At 42.4% G+C, this 14,956-nt stretch overlaps 1 protein-coding gene across 1 annotated transcript in view; it reads left to right on the top strand.

The window, feature by feature from the left end:
- The window catches only part of NEK5 (NIMA related kinase 5), a 43,193-nt gene extending 29,242 nt beyond the window's left edge, over positions 1-13,951 (top strand). Inside the window, exons 17-23 of the mRNA XM_075919100.1 lie at positions 1,266-1,346; positions 3,393-3,440; positions 6,314-6,437; positions 6,901-7,032; positions 11,020-11,160; positions 12,610-12,724; positions 13,576-13,951. Coding sequence (XP_075775215.1) covers positions 1,266-1,346; positions 3,393-3,440; positions 6,314-6,437; positions 6,901-7,032; positions 11,020-11,160; positions 12,610-12,724; positions 13,576-13,828 — 894 coding nt within the window. The 3' untranslated portion in view covers positions 13,829-13,951. The remainder of the gene's footprint in view (positions 1-1,265; positions 1,347-3,392; positions 3,441-6,313; positions 6,438-6,900; positions 7,033-11,019; positions 11,161-12,609; positions 12,725-13,575) is intronic.
- The last annotated feature ends 1,005 nt before the right edge of the window (positions 13,952-14,956 follow it).

Here is a 14,956-nt window from a genome sequence, read left to right as displayed (position 1 = left end):
CTCTCTACTGCCTGGAGGAGGGGGGGCAGGGGAAGGTAGGGGTCAGCGGGGGAGTGGGCGGGGGTGTGCCAAACCCTCCCTCCTGCTGCAGGGAGGCAAAGCCTGTGAGCGGCGGAAGGGGAGAGGCAGGCAGCCGCATTCAGGACGTTCTAATCAGTTACACTTACTCCGGCTGGATCCACAGCTGACAGGCTGTCAATCTACCTTTCCTCTCTACTGCCTGGAGGAGGGAGCGGGGGGGGAGGCAGGGGGGGGCGGTGGGAACAGGTAGATCCGCAGGTGACAGGCTGCTGCTGAAACTCACAAGAGAGCATCTCCCCTCCCTGTCCCTGCTGCTTTTACCAGTAGACCGATAGTCCAGGATCAAAAGATCTCTTTTCTGATCTCTTGTGAGTTTCAGCAGCAGCCTGTCACCTGCGGATCTACCCATTCCCACCCCCCACTCCCCTTCTAGGCAGTAGAGAGGAAAGGTAGATTGACAGCCTGTCAGCTGTGGATCCAGCCGGAGTAAGTGTAACTGATTAGAACGTCCTGAATGCAGCTGCCTGCCTCTCGCCGCCTCTCCCCTTCCGCCACTCGCAGGCTTTGCCTCCCTGCAGCAGGAGGGAGGGTTTGGCACACCCCCGCTTCCCGTCCGACGAGACCCGCCCCTGCCAGAGTACCTCCTGATAGTCCGGCATTTCTGATAATCTGGCACCACCTGGGTCCCAAGGGTGCTGGATTATCAGAAGTCTACTGTAGTTTCTTTCTTTATACTAGAAGCAACATAGTATAGCGAAACCACTTTCATCTGGAACCTGATTCAATGACCATTTAAATCAAAGGTACAGTCAGTTTATAAGAAATCAGGATTACAACAGCACAGAACCCTTTCTTCTAACATCTGATAGCTAGCACAATGCACCTGTGGGCTTAGCACCTGCTTGACTTCAGCTGTGTTCCTGGGCTTTCTCCACGTATTTTTCTTGTTTCACGTGTTCATTAAAATCTGGAAATTGTTTAAATATTAGGGAGATGGTGATGCACCTGGCCCCTTAGGATAATGCTAATTTTCTTTGTTTATTTGACAGATAGCTAATACAGAGGGGAAATGTGTGTAGTCGACAAAAATAACTGATAAGCCCAGGCTTATCGTGAAGTCGTCTACATGATGACATCCCTGCCATTAACCAAATGCTTCATACATAGTTTATACATACTCTGGCTCTGAGGAGTGGATGTATAATTATTCTTTTTGAACTTTGAGCATTTTTTTTTCATTCAAGGATATTGAACAAAATTTGAAATGTATCATACTACAGAACTGTCAAGAGAGACGAGTCCTGGAAAAGAAACATAAAACAAAGGTAATTGAGATAATTTCTCTACTTTCTTTTCCTTTCCTCAATTGGTCTCAGATGGTCCCACTATGCCATGGTAGCTCTAGAAAGCAGATTGTGTGCAAGTCAACACCAATGCTACTTTATGGATCAGTGGATCAGAGTTTCTGTGGGAGCAAAAGGTCATCAAGGAAAGTAGCATGGTAACACAGCCCTGCCCCTAACTTGATAGTGACTCCCATTAGATACTCTAGAGCAAAGGTGGGGATCCTTTATGGGGTCGGGGGCCACTGATCCACAGAAAAATCAGTTGGGGGCCGCACACAAGTGAGAAAAAACAAAAAAAACCCTCACTGACGTGGCCTTTGACTGAGAAGGAGAAAGACCCTCCCCACATTCCCCTCGCACACCAGAGCCTAGAAGAGCCCAGCTTAGTAGATTTTGTGTGCTCCAGCCCTGTGGTGGGGGGCAGGAGCACCAGTGCGGGCTCCCCAATGCTGAGCCTCAGGGGCCAGATCCAGGCAAGCCGCATCTGGCCTCTGAGCCTGAGGTTCTCCACCCCTGCTCTAGAGTGACTCTGGGTGAAGTAATATTTTTTATTGGACTAATTTCTCTTGGTGAGAGAGACCACCCGAAGAAGAGCTTCGTGTGGCAAGCTTGTCTCTCTCCAACAGAAGTTGATCCAATAAGAGATACTTGCCTTATTCCACCTTGTGTGTCGAATATCCCAGCGCCAACAAATACTTTAGTTATCTATTTATCAGGGTACACTAGTACTGTATTAAAACAGTCCAGTTGAATTCAGGTTCTCTCACTGTTAGGTCAGACTGTTAATCCGTTAACATTTCCTTTGTAAATCATTACTTCTTACAGTAGAACCTCAGAGTTACGGACACCTCAGAAATGGAGGTTGTCCATGACTCTAGAATCCTAGAACTGGAAGGGACCTTGAGAGGTCATAGAGTCCAGTCCCCTGCTCCCACGGCAGGACCAAGCACTGTCTAGAATGATCATCCCTGACTGGTGTCTGTCTAACCTGCTCTTAAATATCTCCAATGTAGAAATGTTCATAACACTGAACAAAGTACAGTTTGGGCCTCAGATCCAGCAGGCCAGGATTCAGCATCAACCGAGCTTCCTACTCAGCCCCACATAAGTTTACAAGCTTGTCCCCCTGAGAGAGAGACTGCCAGTCTGCCTCCCTCCCTCCTGGCTGGGGAATGGGGTGGGGGAGGAGGGATTAAGTTAAAAACAGCATGTCCCCCTCCTGACAGTATTTGCTTATATTTTTGTCTCTGCTGCTGTCTAATTGGTTATTTCTGGTTTCACATGGTGTCCAGTTGACTAGTCAGTTCATAACTCTTGTGTTTATATCTCTGAGGTTTTACTGTATCTTTCTACTGTAATCTGAATGCTAGACGCAAATAAAAATGTTAAATGAATTTATATGAGATGTCAGGAAAGCTTTTCCAACATTATCAATTAAGCATTGGAATAAGCCTTCTAAGAGAAGTTATTGCAGACCAGGCACTCCCGGCATTCAAAATTTAGATGGGACAGGATTCTTGAGAACACAGTAGAGACCAATCCTGTGTATGAAAAAGGGGGGAATTAAATGGTTATTTAATAGGACATTTCTTTAAATCTCTGACAATCATATGAAAATATACATTAGCTATCTAGAAGATTGTCCCTTTAAAAAAAAAAAAAAGAGGAATAGCAATGTCAATTTCACTAAGTGTTCCTTCCCTGAAACTATCTGCTAGCATTTTTGGCTACATTTTTCAATTTTGAAAACTTTTTCCCCCCTTCCCTGTTGCTGTGTGAAAGACACAAACATGGGAAACTAATCATGTTGAAACTGACTATACAGAAATATCTGTCAAACATACAAAGTGAACCAACAAGGAAATGTTTTTCTAATCTATTCAGTTGTAATTTTTAATTGTAATTTGTAATAAACAATAGATAAATAATTTTCATAGACAAGTAATTTTTGAATTTGTAGTGCCTATTAAGCTGCATAGATTGTAATGAACTTCTTTAATAAATTATATGAACTTCTTTTTTTAGGGAGGAATAAAATTTGAAATTAATTTAGATGTATACGAGCAAGAAGAGGTACGTTGTTTCTATACTGTAAACACATTTGTTTTAATAGTCTGAATATGTGATAGCAGCTCCAAGCTGTTACTAGGGTTCCATTATAATCCTCCTCCCCCTTTTCTTATAATGAAACCTTTCCATTTGATATTGTGCATGTATGATCATCTGCCAGTAAGGGAGACTTTTGGAGGGGGAAGTTTGAGGGTGATTGGCTGAAGGCATAAATAAGAAACAAAAGTATGAAAGCTCAGAATAATTTTACTTTTGTTCAAGTTTTTTGGGGGAATATTGTATCTCAAAAGTGATTTAGTCTGCAAAGTCCAAATTTGGTTTATAATTGACTTCAATAAGGTGCCTTTGAGTATTTCTAAAACATGTAAATGGCTCTACTTTTGGAGCTGCTAGCTACCATTGTTTTGAATCAGTAGTTGTTCTATAGAATTCAAAAAACACACAGCATTTCTGAAGAACTTTGTACTATATATAAGCTCTGTAATATCCCTGTCAAGTATATAAACTTCACAGAGTCCCTGACAGACTCTTTCTGTACTTGTAAGCTGTGCTGAAAGAGATTCCCCATGTGGTCTCAATTGTCTGTTATGCTTATCAATTGCACAGAATCAAAGAGGGTCACGGGAGCCCACAGCCTTTCTGGTCTTGTAGAGTTATAACTATAGAATCCTAAGACCTGGTAAGTTTTTGTGATTCTGGTTATTCTGTTGGAGTTTGCTACATTTTCAAGCTCTTAAGATCCAGATGATCACCTGCAGAGATTATAAGCACAAGAGGACCATAGAGACCTGTCAGAACTGGTGGTACAAGTGCAGTGTGTAGAAGCTTTAGCAGAAATAGGGCTGCAGTCAGAACTTTTGCCTAATGTAATTTATGTGGAGCCTCTAAAGCTACTGTGTATGTCATGGTTCAGATAGCTCTTCTTCCCTTCTGGGAATTGAGCTTCTCAGGCAAGACATACTGCTATTCCCTAGTTATGGCTACTTACTACTTTTAGAAAAATTATTTATAAGCCTGTACTGAGTTTGCAGAAAACCTGATTTTATACCCTTTTTAGTGGGATGTTGGCCTGGCTTATAAATAAATATTAGGGCTGTCAATTGACATGCGTTAACGCCTGTAATTAATGCAGTCCAGGATTAATGCATTCATTTTTAATGTGTTAATTGCAGGTGTTAATGCTGTGCTGCCCCTTTGAAGTGCCGCTGTGGTGTGTTGTAAGCAAAACTCGTGAAGTCATTCTGCCGCTCTACTCTGCACTAGTTAGGCCTCAGCTGGAGTACTGTGGTTCTGGGCGCCACATTTCAAGAAAGATGTGGAGAAATTGGAAAGGGTACAGAGAAGAGCGACAAGAATGATTAAAGGTTTAGAGAACATGACCTATGAAGCCAGGCTTCATGAACTGGGCTTGTTTAATTTGGAAAAAAGAAGATTAAGGGGGGACATGATAGCGGTTTTCAAATATCTAAAAGGGTGTCACAAGGAGGAAGGTGAAAATTTGTTCCTCTTGGTTTCTGAGGACAGGACAAGGAGTAATGGGCTTAAAGTGCAGCAGGGGAGGTTTAGATTGGACATTAGGAAAAAATTCCTAACTGTCAGGGTGGTCAAATATTGGAATAAATTGCCAAGGGAGGTGGTGGAATCTCCCTCTCTGGAGATATTTAAGAACAGGTTAGATAGACATCTGTCAGGGATGGTGTAGACGGAGCTTGATCCTGCCTTGAGGGCGGGGGGCTGGACTCGATGACCTCTCGAGGTCCCTTCCAGTCCTATTATTCTATGATTCTATGATTCAAAGGGGGAGGACAACATGGAGCCCGAGATCATCTGATTACTCCCCAGCTGACTCTGGGCTCCACTGCCCCTTTGAAACGTGCAGAGGTGGTGTTTCCAAGGAGCAGCCACCTCACAGATGAGCCAGGGGTCAGCTGTGTGGCGGCTGCCCCTTAGAAACACCACCTCCACATGTTTCAAAGGGGCAGTGGAGCCTGAGGTCAGGTGGGGACTCCCCAGCTGGTCCCTAGCTCCTTGAGGCAATTCCCCAGAACTCGGGGTCAGATGGTGAATCTACACAATGCTTTTTTGTGCAAAAACCTCTTGCGCAAAAGGGAAAGGAAGAGGAAATGCAAATGAGAGCGTGCCATATGCAAATGAGCATTCCATTTGCATTTGGTCTTCCACAAGAGGCTCGTAGTGTAGACGTAGCGTAGCCGATTCCGGGCTCCATGTTGTGCTGCTCTATTGAAATGCTGTGGCGGCATTTCAAAGGGGAGGGGCACACGATTAATCTCGATTTATTTTTATTAATCACGCGATTAATCACAATTAAATTTTTTAATTGCCTGACAGTCCTAAATATATATGATAGGAAGCTCTTTCATCATTCTTTTATTGAACTAACTTGCTCAAAGAAGTTGGGCCTAAGTCACTGCTGCATTACTCCTGTTTAGCGCTCTTTAGATTTCAATGGACAGGGAGTGGGGAATCACAAGCACAGAACATGAATAATGCAATGGTAAATCACTTTGGCTACGTCTACACTGGCCCCTTTTCCGAAAGGGGCATGTTAATTTCAGTGATCGTAATAGGGAAATCCGCGGGGGATTTAAATATCCCCCGCGGCATTTAAATAAAAATGTCCGCCGCTTTTTTCCGGCTTTTAGAAAAGCTGGAAAAGAGCGTCTACACTGGCCCCGATCCTCCGGAAAAAGCGCCCTTTTCCGGAGGATCTTTGAAGTAGGAATAAGATCTGCCCGTGCACCTGAAAACATTTGGGGAGTGGGGGGGTGGAGGCAGAGGAATCAATGAAAATGGGAATGAAGTCCCTGCCCAATATTTGTGTTTTCTGTTTTTTACTAAAATCTGTTTTGTTTCAGGAACCAGAGAAACTTAATGATACATTAGCTTTTGAGGATGGTCAGAATCTTAAGGAGAAATGGATGAAGATCTCTGAAGATCACACACAAAATACTCTGAAAGAACTATGCTTTCAGGAAGCAGGTATTACTTAGGGCATGTTTTCACTGAATGATGGGCAGTGATTGATCCACAGGGGTTGATGTATCACATTTAGTATAGCGTAATCCACTCTGGTACTCTACCAAAATGAGAAGAGTAAGCAGAGTCGGTGAGAGAACGTAAGCTGTTGACTTACCACTGTGAAGATACTGCAGTGAGCAGACCTAAGTCCGTCAACTTCAGCTATGTAACTAGCATAGCTGAAGTTGCATAACCTAGGTCAATAGCCCACAGTAGTGTTGACAAGGCATTAGGGAACCATAGGGCAAGTGAATATATTGATAGTGGAAATTAATTAGTAGCTACACTCAAATTCAGTCAGTGACTCTCATTATAGGGGATCCTTGTTTACAGGATTTGTTTCCAATATATGTCGTGGTTAGAATCATACTAACATCTGTCTAAAGGAGCATGAAATATTTATTTCTTCTTTTCTGTCCTGCAGAGGCTGGCACTGTAGATAATGCCGTAGCAAACAGAAAACAATGGGAAGCTAGAGCCCCGCAGACTCTCCTGGATTTTCTAGCTGAGGCAGATGTCACATCTGTCTGCTCTACAATGCCTGAAAGTGAATGTGGTATGAATTTGTTGCTTTTTACTGTGTGTGGAAAAAGACCAAATTAATCCAGCCAAACTGGTTATAGACATCTAAACAAGTATTTAGATTTGTGAATTTCACAGCAGAATATTCCTGTTGTTATGAACGATCACATATCCAGTCAAAAGATATAATAATTTCCCATTTGTTCTAATGTGTGTGTAAAATGGGGAGAATGCTACTTTCCACCTTTTGTCAGTGAAGTAGGGATGGAGTCATGGTCCTGCTCCTGTTTCTGCACTGATACATAGAAATATAATGTGAGATGGCCGAGTGCCTGTTGCACCCTTCTATAGGGAGGTGGCTGTTGTGCTCCATCTTTTCAGAGGCGGATGCTCTGGCAGTTATGGGTGCAATTTAATCCTAATTCATTGTGGGTGAAAACCTGCATAGCTAATATTGGCTGTTGGGCTGAGGCCCAACTAAAGCCTGGCCTCAGCCCAATTTTATAGCCACCATTCTCCCAGCTGAAGAGACTGTCATGGAACTGCCCTGAGAACTTTAATCCCTAGTTGTCCAGGGGCTTGCTATTTAGTGTTGTGGAAAACACTAAAACACTGCTACTCTTGCATTGACTGAAGATTTAGTCTGTCTGTATAGTAACTACTTGAAGATTTACCTGGCATTGCACGGGCAGGTTGAAATTTCTTATGTGCAACACCAAAATTGAGAGTGTGTGTGGATGTGCACTGCCAATACAAACAAAACACACCCACACATTTTATTTTAAGCAGTCTGTATGTGTGGAAGAAACTACATTAAAACAAGACACCTGTGTCTAGTTGCTGTGATGTACCCTTAGTGACTACAAAGGTGCTGTACAAAGTAGGGAATTAGCCTTGTTCCACCTGAGGAAGAGTAGAAGCCCCAGATTCTGGCTTTAGGGTTTGTTGACAGATGCATGTTTCAAAGAGCTTGCAAATAAGGTTTTATCCTACAAATCTAGCATCACACCAAGTACTTGCTACTCCTGGCTCACAAGACCCAGATTTTGACCACATAGCAAAGATCTGGCCTTAATGCAATACAATTTTTCATGTGTTGATTAGTAACACAGGATTTTAAAAAATCGTTAAGTTCAGAGTTTTAGATATCTGCAACACTTCAAAAAAATCTGTTAAAAGAAACTTTTTCTTTTTTATCTTAAGCCATTAATAGCTATGTAAACTTTGTTTGAAATGCAATCATGCAAATCCTCCAGGTACACACAACTCCCATGCAGCCTGCTTTCTCCACCTCTCTCCCACCCAGCCAACCAGAGAGGACTGCAGCAAGTGAGTCAGGATACCCCTGCCTCCACCTCACTGCACAGATGCCAGCTCACACCCACCACCCCCAAGCAGTCAGCTCCTTACCTCCCCCTTCCCAGCCCAGGAGGGTTGAAGAGACTGATGGGTTTTTCTTTCTCTCTCTCTCTCTCTCTCTCTCTCTCTCTCTCTCCCCCCCCTCTGGCAGATAGGACTCTCCAAACTCCCCTGCCCTCTGACTTCCACCCAAGCCTATTAATTACTCCCTCCCTCCCCCCTGCCACTTATTTCCTGCTTATATTGCCTGCTTATGTGCTCTGGAAGCTCTTCAGTTCAAGAAGTGCAGCTCTGTTTAGCTGCTGCTTACAGACATCCTACCCCTACCGCTGGTCAGCTGAGTTCCCTGCCTGCACAGTAGCTTTCAACCTGTGAGCAGGGCTCAGAAAATAGCTGTGCAGCTTAGAGGGAACTTTTTTTTTTTTAAGTAAAACAAAAATGTACATTTTTCATTTAAATCATTGCACTGGGGTGTGGCTGGGGTTCAGTATGTAGACTGCCCTGGGAAGAGAGGAATACCCCAGTCCTCTCTCACTGCTGAAGGTTGGGGCCAGGTGAGAAGCGCCTCTCCATGGAAACAGCAGCGCCAGCAGGCACAGCTGGGGGAGGGGTGCATGTCCCCCAGCTGGGGCAGCTCCAGGTTCATGTGTTCCTTGCACTCCAAAGTGAGGAATGCAGCAAACTGTCCACTTTCCCCTCATCCCTGACGAAGGAGAACAACCAGCAATGTTCCTGTACAAATCAGGGGGAGGGGGAGTTTCAGTACCTCCATCCTCCCTAAAGAGCACCTGGGGGGTGGGAGGCTTGGAGCTAGGGCAGTCCTGGATGGGAGGGGTTCCCCAAGCCAGCCCCTTTCACCTTTCTCGTGATTCTCTCTCTTTTTTGTATGATTTTATGAGAAGCAATCCCATTCCAGGCACATCCCATTTTCCTGGTACAACCAAACTCTGATCTTGCTTTAAATTATGATAAGAGGAAGTTGTATACGTGGTCCTAGCTCTTATGTAGGAGGAATCCTTGAACAGACAGATGGACAGAGAAACTGTAAACTGTACAGATTGTGTGTGATTTTGAGTTCAAGTTTGTTCTGGCAGACTCCTAAGTTTGTACAGGGCTAAACATCATTATGGTACTCAATAAATACAGGCTGGACCTTCCTGACCAGTACCTAACTGTTACCAAACTAGAGAATTTGCAGGACTAGTGTAGGTCATTGTCGGCCCCTCTGTTGCTACTGGCTGTGGGGCTAGAATTGATGGAGTGTGGGTAGAGGTTTGGGGGTCCCACTCCCTTTCCCCAAGCATCCCATATCCCTGCTTCTCTCCATCCCTGAGCTTAAATGCCACAAATGAGCTATTTGCAACACAGTGAAGGAGTTGTTGAGTGTGGGACCCCTGGCTATTCCTTGTAAGTGCTCCAGCCTCAAAGCAACCACAGATAAGAGGGAAGTCCAGATTATGAGATTCAACTTGTAGCAGTACTAGCTATATCCTTCTCCACAAAAACACTCACCCGAGGGCAAAGATAGCAGCAGTTTTTCAAGGCTTCAAGACCTCCTATCATCTCTCCTCCAGCGGCAAGGATTAGTGACAGGGTAAATTGAGTGCAGGGGTGTATAAGAGAAGCATAGAACTATCCTGTAGCTTCTGGTATATCCCAGGGGAAGACCAGCTGGCTACACTGTGTGCTGGCTTAACTTCCCCTTCACATGCAGGCTTCTTACTGAAGAACCTCCAAGGGATCTCTAAGTGTGCAGTACAGTTATTAGGGTACTTTATGCCAGTAAATGTTAGGATAGAGTGTCCCAGCAGCCTCACAGCTGCCTGGAACTAGCATGGAAGGGCTTCCATGAGCCTCAGAGATTGGAGCTAAAACATGTTTGCTCCTCTCCAGTGTACGTAGATTTAGGGACTGCACCATCCCTTTTTGTTTCCTATCTTTGATTATACATGTGGGGCACTAGGGATGTTAACGGTTAACTGATTAAGGTTGATGCTTATCAGGTAATGAGTGATACTTACTGGGTAACAGTTACCCAGTGGCCTGCTGCAGGCAGAGAGCTGCTCCAGCCTTGCCAGGTCCCTCCAGCCCAGCGCGCCTCCCACCCCCCATTTAATCAGTTAACTAGTTGAACTTAATGTTTACTGGTTAACTAACTAAACTGGATTTTATATCCCTATTAGGGACACCCTTCTTTGCAGCTCTCTCAGCCATTAATGCACTAGTGAGAAAGAGATCAGGAATTAGTCAATGGAGTTGCGCCTGCTTACATAAGGTTAGAATTGCAGAAGGCTATTTTGCTTTATTGAAAATGTAATAATTCTTGCAGTAATATTTTATAACAAGGGCAAAGTATTTAATCCTATTTTTTTTGTCGTAGAAACAAAAAGTGTTAACTGATCATTAGAAACTTTGGTAGCAGATACTCCAGAAGCAGGCCTTCCTTGCAATACCAGTCACATCAAATATTGCAGCTAAAGCAGTCTGCTTAGAAAAGGAAAATCCCACAAGGAAAGCAGTTGGCTACTTAAAGAGCCAAATAAATGAAAAACTCCACAAAAAATGAAAATTCTGAAGTTGACAAGGGAAAATGGCAATAATGCTAAGTCACTGTCACATTTTATCATGTGCAGTGTGACCTGATGTTCCTCCTGTTTCCTAGCTGGCCAGGTTAATGTCATGTTTGAAGAAATCCCAAAAACCAGGAAACAGTGGAAAAAAGAAGCACCGAGAACACTGCTGAATATCTTAGCACAAGCAGAACTGTCTAATGGCTCCTTTGGCAGGACTGAAGAGGAATCTGGTAGGATACTTATTATTGTAAATTATAAGGATGTCATTAATTTTACTAAATATTTTGATAATGGAGATGGAAATAAGCTATCAAGACGTTCAGCATCTTCAGAGGGAGTTTTTCTTTGATTATACTGTTCTTTTTGTAGATGGCAGTCGACTTGTGTGAAAATATTTTAGCCACTTGGCAAACTATTAAGACAGAAGAGAGGGGTTCAGTCATTTAGTAGATGATTAGTATTTTAGAGGTAGGAATCCAGACGGTATTATGACTGCCACCGAATTTTACTTCAGAGCCAGCATGCTTTTTCTATCCAGTCTTAGTTTGACAAATTAATCAGTTTCATTTTGTCAAAGGACAAGAACTAGATTAGAATACAAACTTAACCACGGTAGGGGAAAAAACAAACCTACCTCTAGTAATGAACATTTTTCAAGACAATCTTCCACACATTACACGCTGCATCCTGGTTTTGGATACATGAACATAAATTGCTATAGATCTTTAACAAAAGATAGCATATCCTGGAATGAGCACAATAATTGACTTTGCCTGACTGAACATGGTATACAGTGCTATATATAAGATATCAGCATTGAGCTCTAATCAGTCAGGTTACAGCATACCATTAAGTGTGATGTTTTTAAAAAAGAAAAAAGAAACAGCACAAAGTTCTAATGTACATTGTAAGTGTAAACCAATGTTCATAACCTTATTAGTGCAATTGGAAATAAGTATGTTTTGCATGCTCCAATGCAAATTAACTGAACATACAATTAGATGCAGGCCTTTAAAACCAGTTCATTTGCATGTGTCAAACATCAGCATTTTAAATGGATTATAAGGAAAACTTCATTTGAAGTTACACAATCAGTACTCCTTGGCTAATTAACATGTATGCACTCTCTCAGCACATCAGGCTATTTTAAAAAGTACACCATCCTGACAATATTGTTCCTTCCCTATAGCTAGCCTGGTTCAAATCTGTTAAGAGTAAGACCTCACTATCTATATTCAACAAGCCAGAGTGAGTGCTGTAACAGTCACAAACTTTTAGATGATTTATCTTTGCTATTAAGCCTAATAAATCAGACTTAAGACCCAATTCTGCCAACTTTGCTCACATTAAATACTTTGGTACCCAAACAGTCACATTATTCACAGTTGGATATTTGCAAATAAGGCTCTTAAGCAACATCAGGGCAACTTTAAAACTTTATACTTTCAGATCGAGGTTGTCCTCTGCACCCTAGGTTTTGTGTTAGAAAGTAAACATGATCAGGGAGCTATACCTATATAAATATTTCTGTGAATAGCAAGAGCAGCCTGCTATTTATATTGAAAGGACCTTGTTAAAATCCAAAGAATTTCTGTAGTGATATTAAATAATTTTATGTACGCTTATCAATTATTTTATTTTTATATTTATAAAAAGTACCTTTTGTCCCCCTTCTCCAGAAGGGACATTAACACTCTGGTTGCCAAAGGAGAATAATGAGGATAAAGCTGAATCAAGTTCCACTCTTGATACTGATGAAAATGGACTTGAGCCAAGATCTGATGATGATGACACGTAAGTCACTGATGTTGATAAAATAAAGTTACTCCAGAAGAGGAAAAAGCTATAAATGGACAGATTTCTTCTCTAATGAAAATTGACCCAGGAGGCTAAGTCATTTAAAACAAAATCCTCTCTCCCTTTGACTTTTCATGGTATAATTAAACAAAGAGGCTACGTCTACACTGGCCCCTTTTCCGGAAGGGGCATGTAAATTTCACGAGTCGTCGTAGGGAAATCCGCGGGGGATTTAAATATCCCCCGCGGCATTTAAATAAAAATGTCCGCCGCTTTTTTCCGGCTTCAAATGTCCTACTTCAAAGTAGGAATAAGAGCCTCCGGAAAAGGGCACTTTTTCCGGAGGATCGGGGCCAGTCTAGACGCTCTTTTCCGGCTTTTTTAAAAGCCGGAAAAAAGCGGCGGACATTTTTATTTAAATGCCGCGGGGGATATTTAAATCCCCCGCGGATTTCCCTACGACGACTCGTGAAATTTACATGCCCCTTCCGGAAAAGGGGCCAGTGTAGACGTAGCCAGAAAGTATTAGCACCAAAATGGGTTTTACGTCTTGTTAAATTGCAGAATTAGGTCAACTTAACTTAGTTCTTGAAAATGCTGATACTAATGCTTTCTACACCATTAATATAGAAAATAACATTGGCTGACTCCACATCATTTACATTGGAGTTTTAGAGGAGCTGAAGAGTAAGAGAGAATGGGGGCAGGAAAATATTTAAATTTCATACCCAGTTTTTATACACCTCACAAAATATTTTTAAATTGATATTTTATGGGCTTTGAGAGTAGGACAGCTAATAAGTGACACATTTAACTAACATCCATTTTCTCGGTTTAAAACATTGTAGGAATTTTGAAGAATCTGAAGATGAATTGAGGGATGAGCTGGTGGAATCACTAGAAAAAGTGATAACTTCTATGTCAGAGGAAGTCAGAGAGGTGCCAATCCAATCAACAAACAAAGACAAACCAGAAGAAGAGAAAGCAAGCTTAGCTAGTGAAATTCATGGGAAACCTGATGAGGTTTTAGATAATAACACTGATCCATTTATTGCTGACACATGTAATGGAGAAGGCAGTCAGGAAGCAACAATCAGATAAAATAGGAGGCTGTCTGCTGCTTCAAGACTTTCATAAGTTGATGGAAGATACAGCCATAACAGGGCTAATATTTTAAAAACAGGTGCCTGGAATTAGGTTCCCAATCTGTATTTAGGCACCTGTGGGCACTCATCTGAAGCAAATGCGAGCTGCTGGGCATGCTGCACTTTTGACAATCAGGCCATTTATTCAAGTAGCTAAAGTTAATGTTTTTTCTTAAGTCTCATACCAGAATGAAAAGCAAAGTCAGCTCCTGCTTGCATCTTTACTTGTCAATTCTGCCTCTTTATCCACTCTTTAGTACATTCCTAACTATTCTAAATGAATAAAGTGTACTCTTCCAGTTGTCATAGGCCCACTCCCCTAGCTCTCTTCCCCCAAATCCATCTGTTCTGTGAAGCTTTCCAGTCATATGTTGTCCTATACAGCTTGTAGCTCTTGCTAGTAAGCTAGATTTGCACAGCTCTTATTATATATAGCATCATTTACACTTAGGCTATTTTATAATGATCAGGGCTTGACAAATAATACAATCTACTCGCCACAGGCGAGTAGATTGTAACCCAGAAGAGCGGGGGTCAGGCGATCTGCGCCGGTCAAGTTTGCCAGACCAGGGAAGGTCAACGCTAGCCCCTCTGTGCAAGACCTGGCAGGGCTGCCAGCCTTGTAGGGCTTCTGGGGCTCCCTGGTCCAGCAACATCTGTGATCCAGTAGGACCACAGATGTTGCTGGATCAGAGTTTCCCAGTTCAGAGAGGTTTATCCTGTAGCAGCAAAGTTTACTGGTACCACTAGGGTGTTATGTGTATCAATTTCTAATTAGAAGTGCCATTATGTGCCAAAAAAAAAAAAAAAAAAAGACAGCTAGAAGAGGATAAAATATGACAGAGCTATTCCAGCTGCTATTTTCCTTTAGTCCCCTCAAATTTTAGATATAAGCTGTCTGGATACTATTTAAGTAGAAGGAGCATAAATAAAAAACTGATCAATAGTTTTTTCCTTTCACTTAGCTAAAATATAAAAAAACCTATGGTAGCCTATAGCAAGGTAGGCATTTCTGTTCAAAGCAGAAGTCTACTTCTTCAATGGTTTTACCAGTGTGTCTAGACTACTGAGTTTTTCTAAAAGT

The sequence above is a fragment of the Pelodiscus sinensis genome, chromosome 1, assembly GCF_049634645.1.
Source record: "Pelodiscus sinensis isolate JC-2024 chromosome 1, ASM4963464v1, whole genome shotgun sequence".
Lineage (NCBI taxonomy): Eukaryota > Metazoa > Chordata > Testudines > Trionychidae > Pelodiscus > Pelodiscus sinensis.
This window is presented reverse-complemented; position numbering and strand designations above follow the sequence as displayed.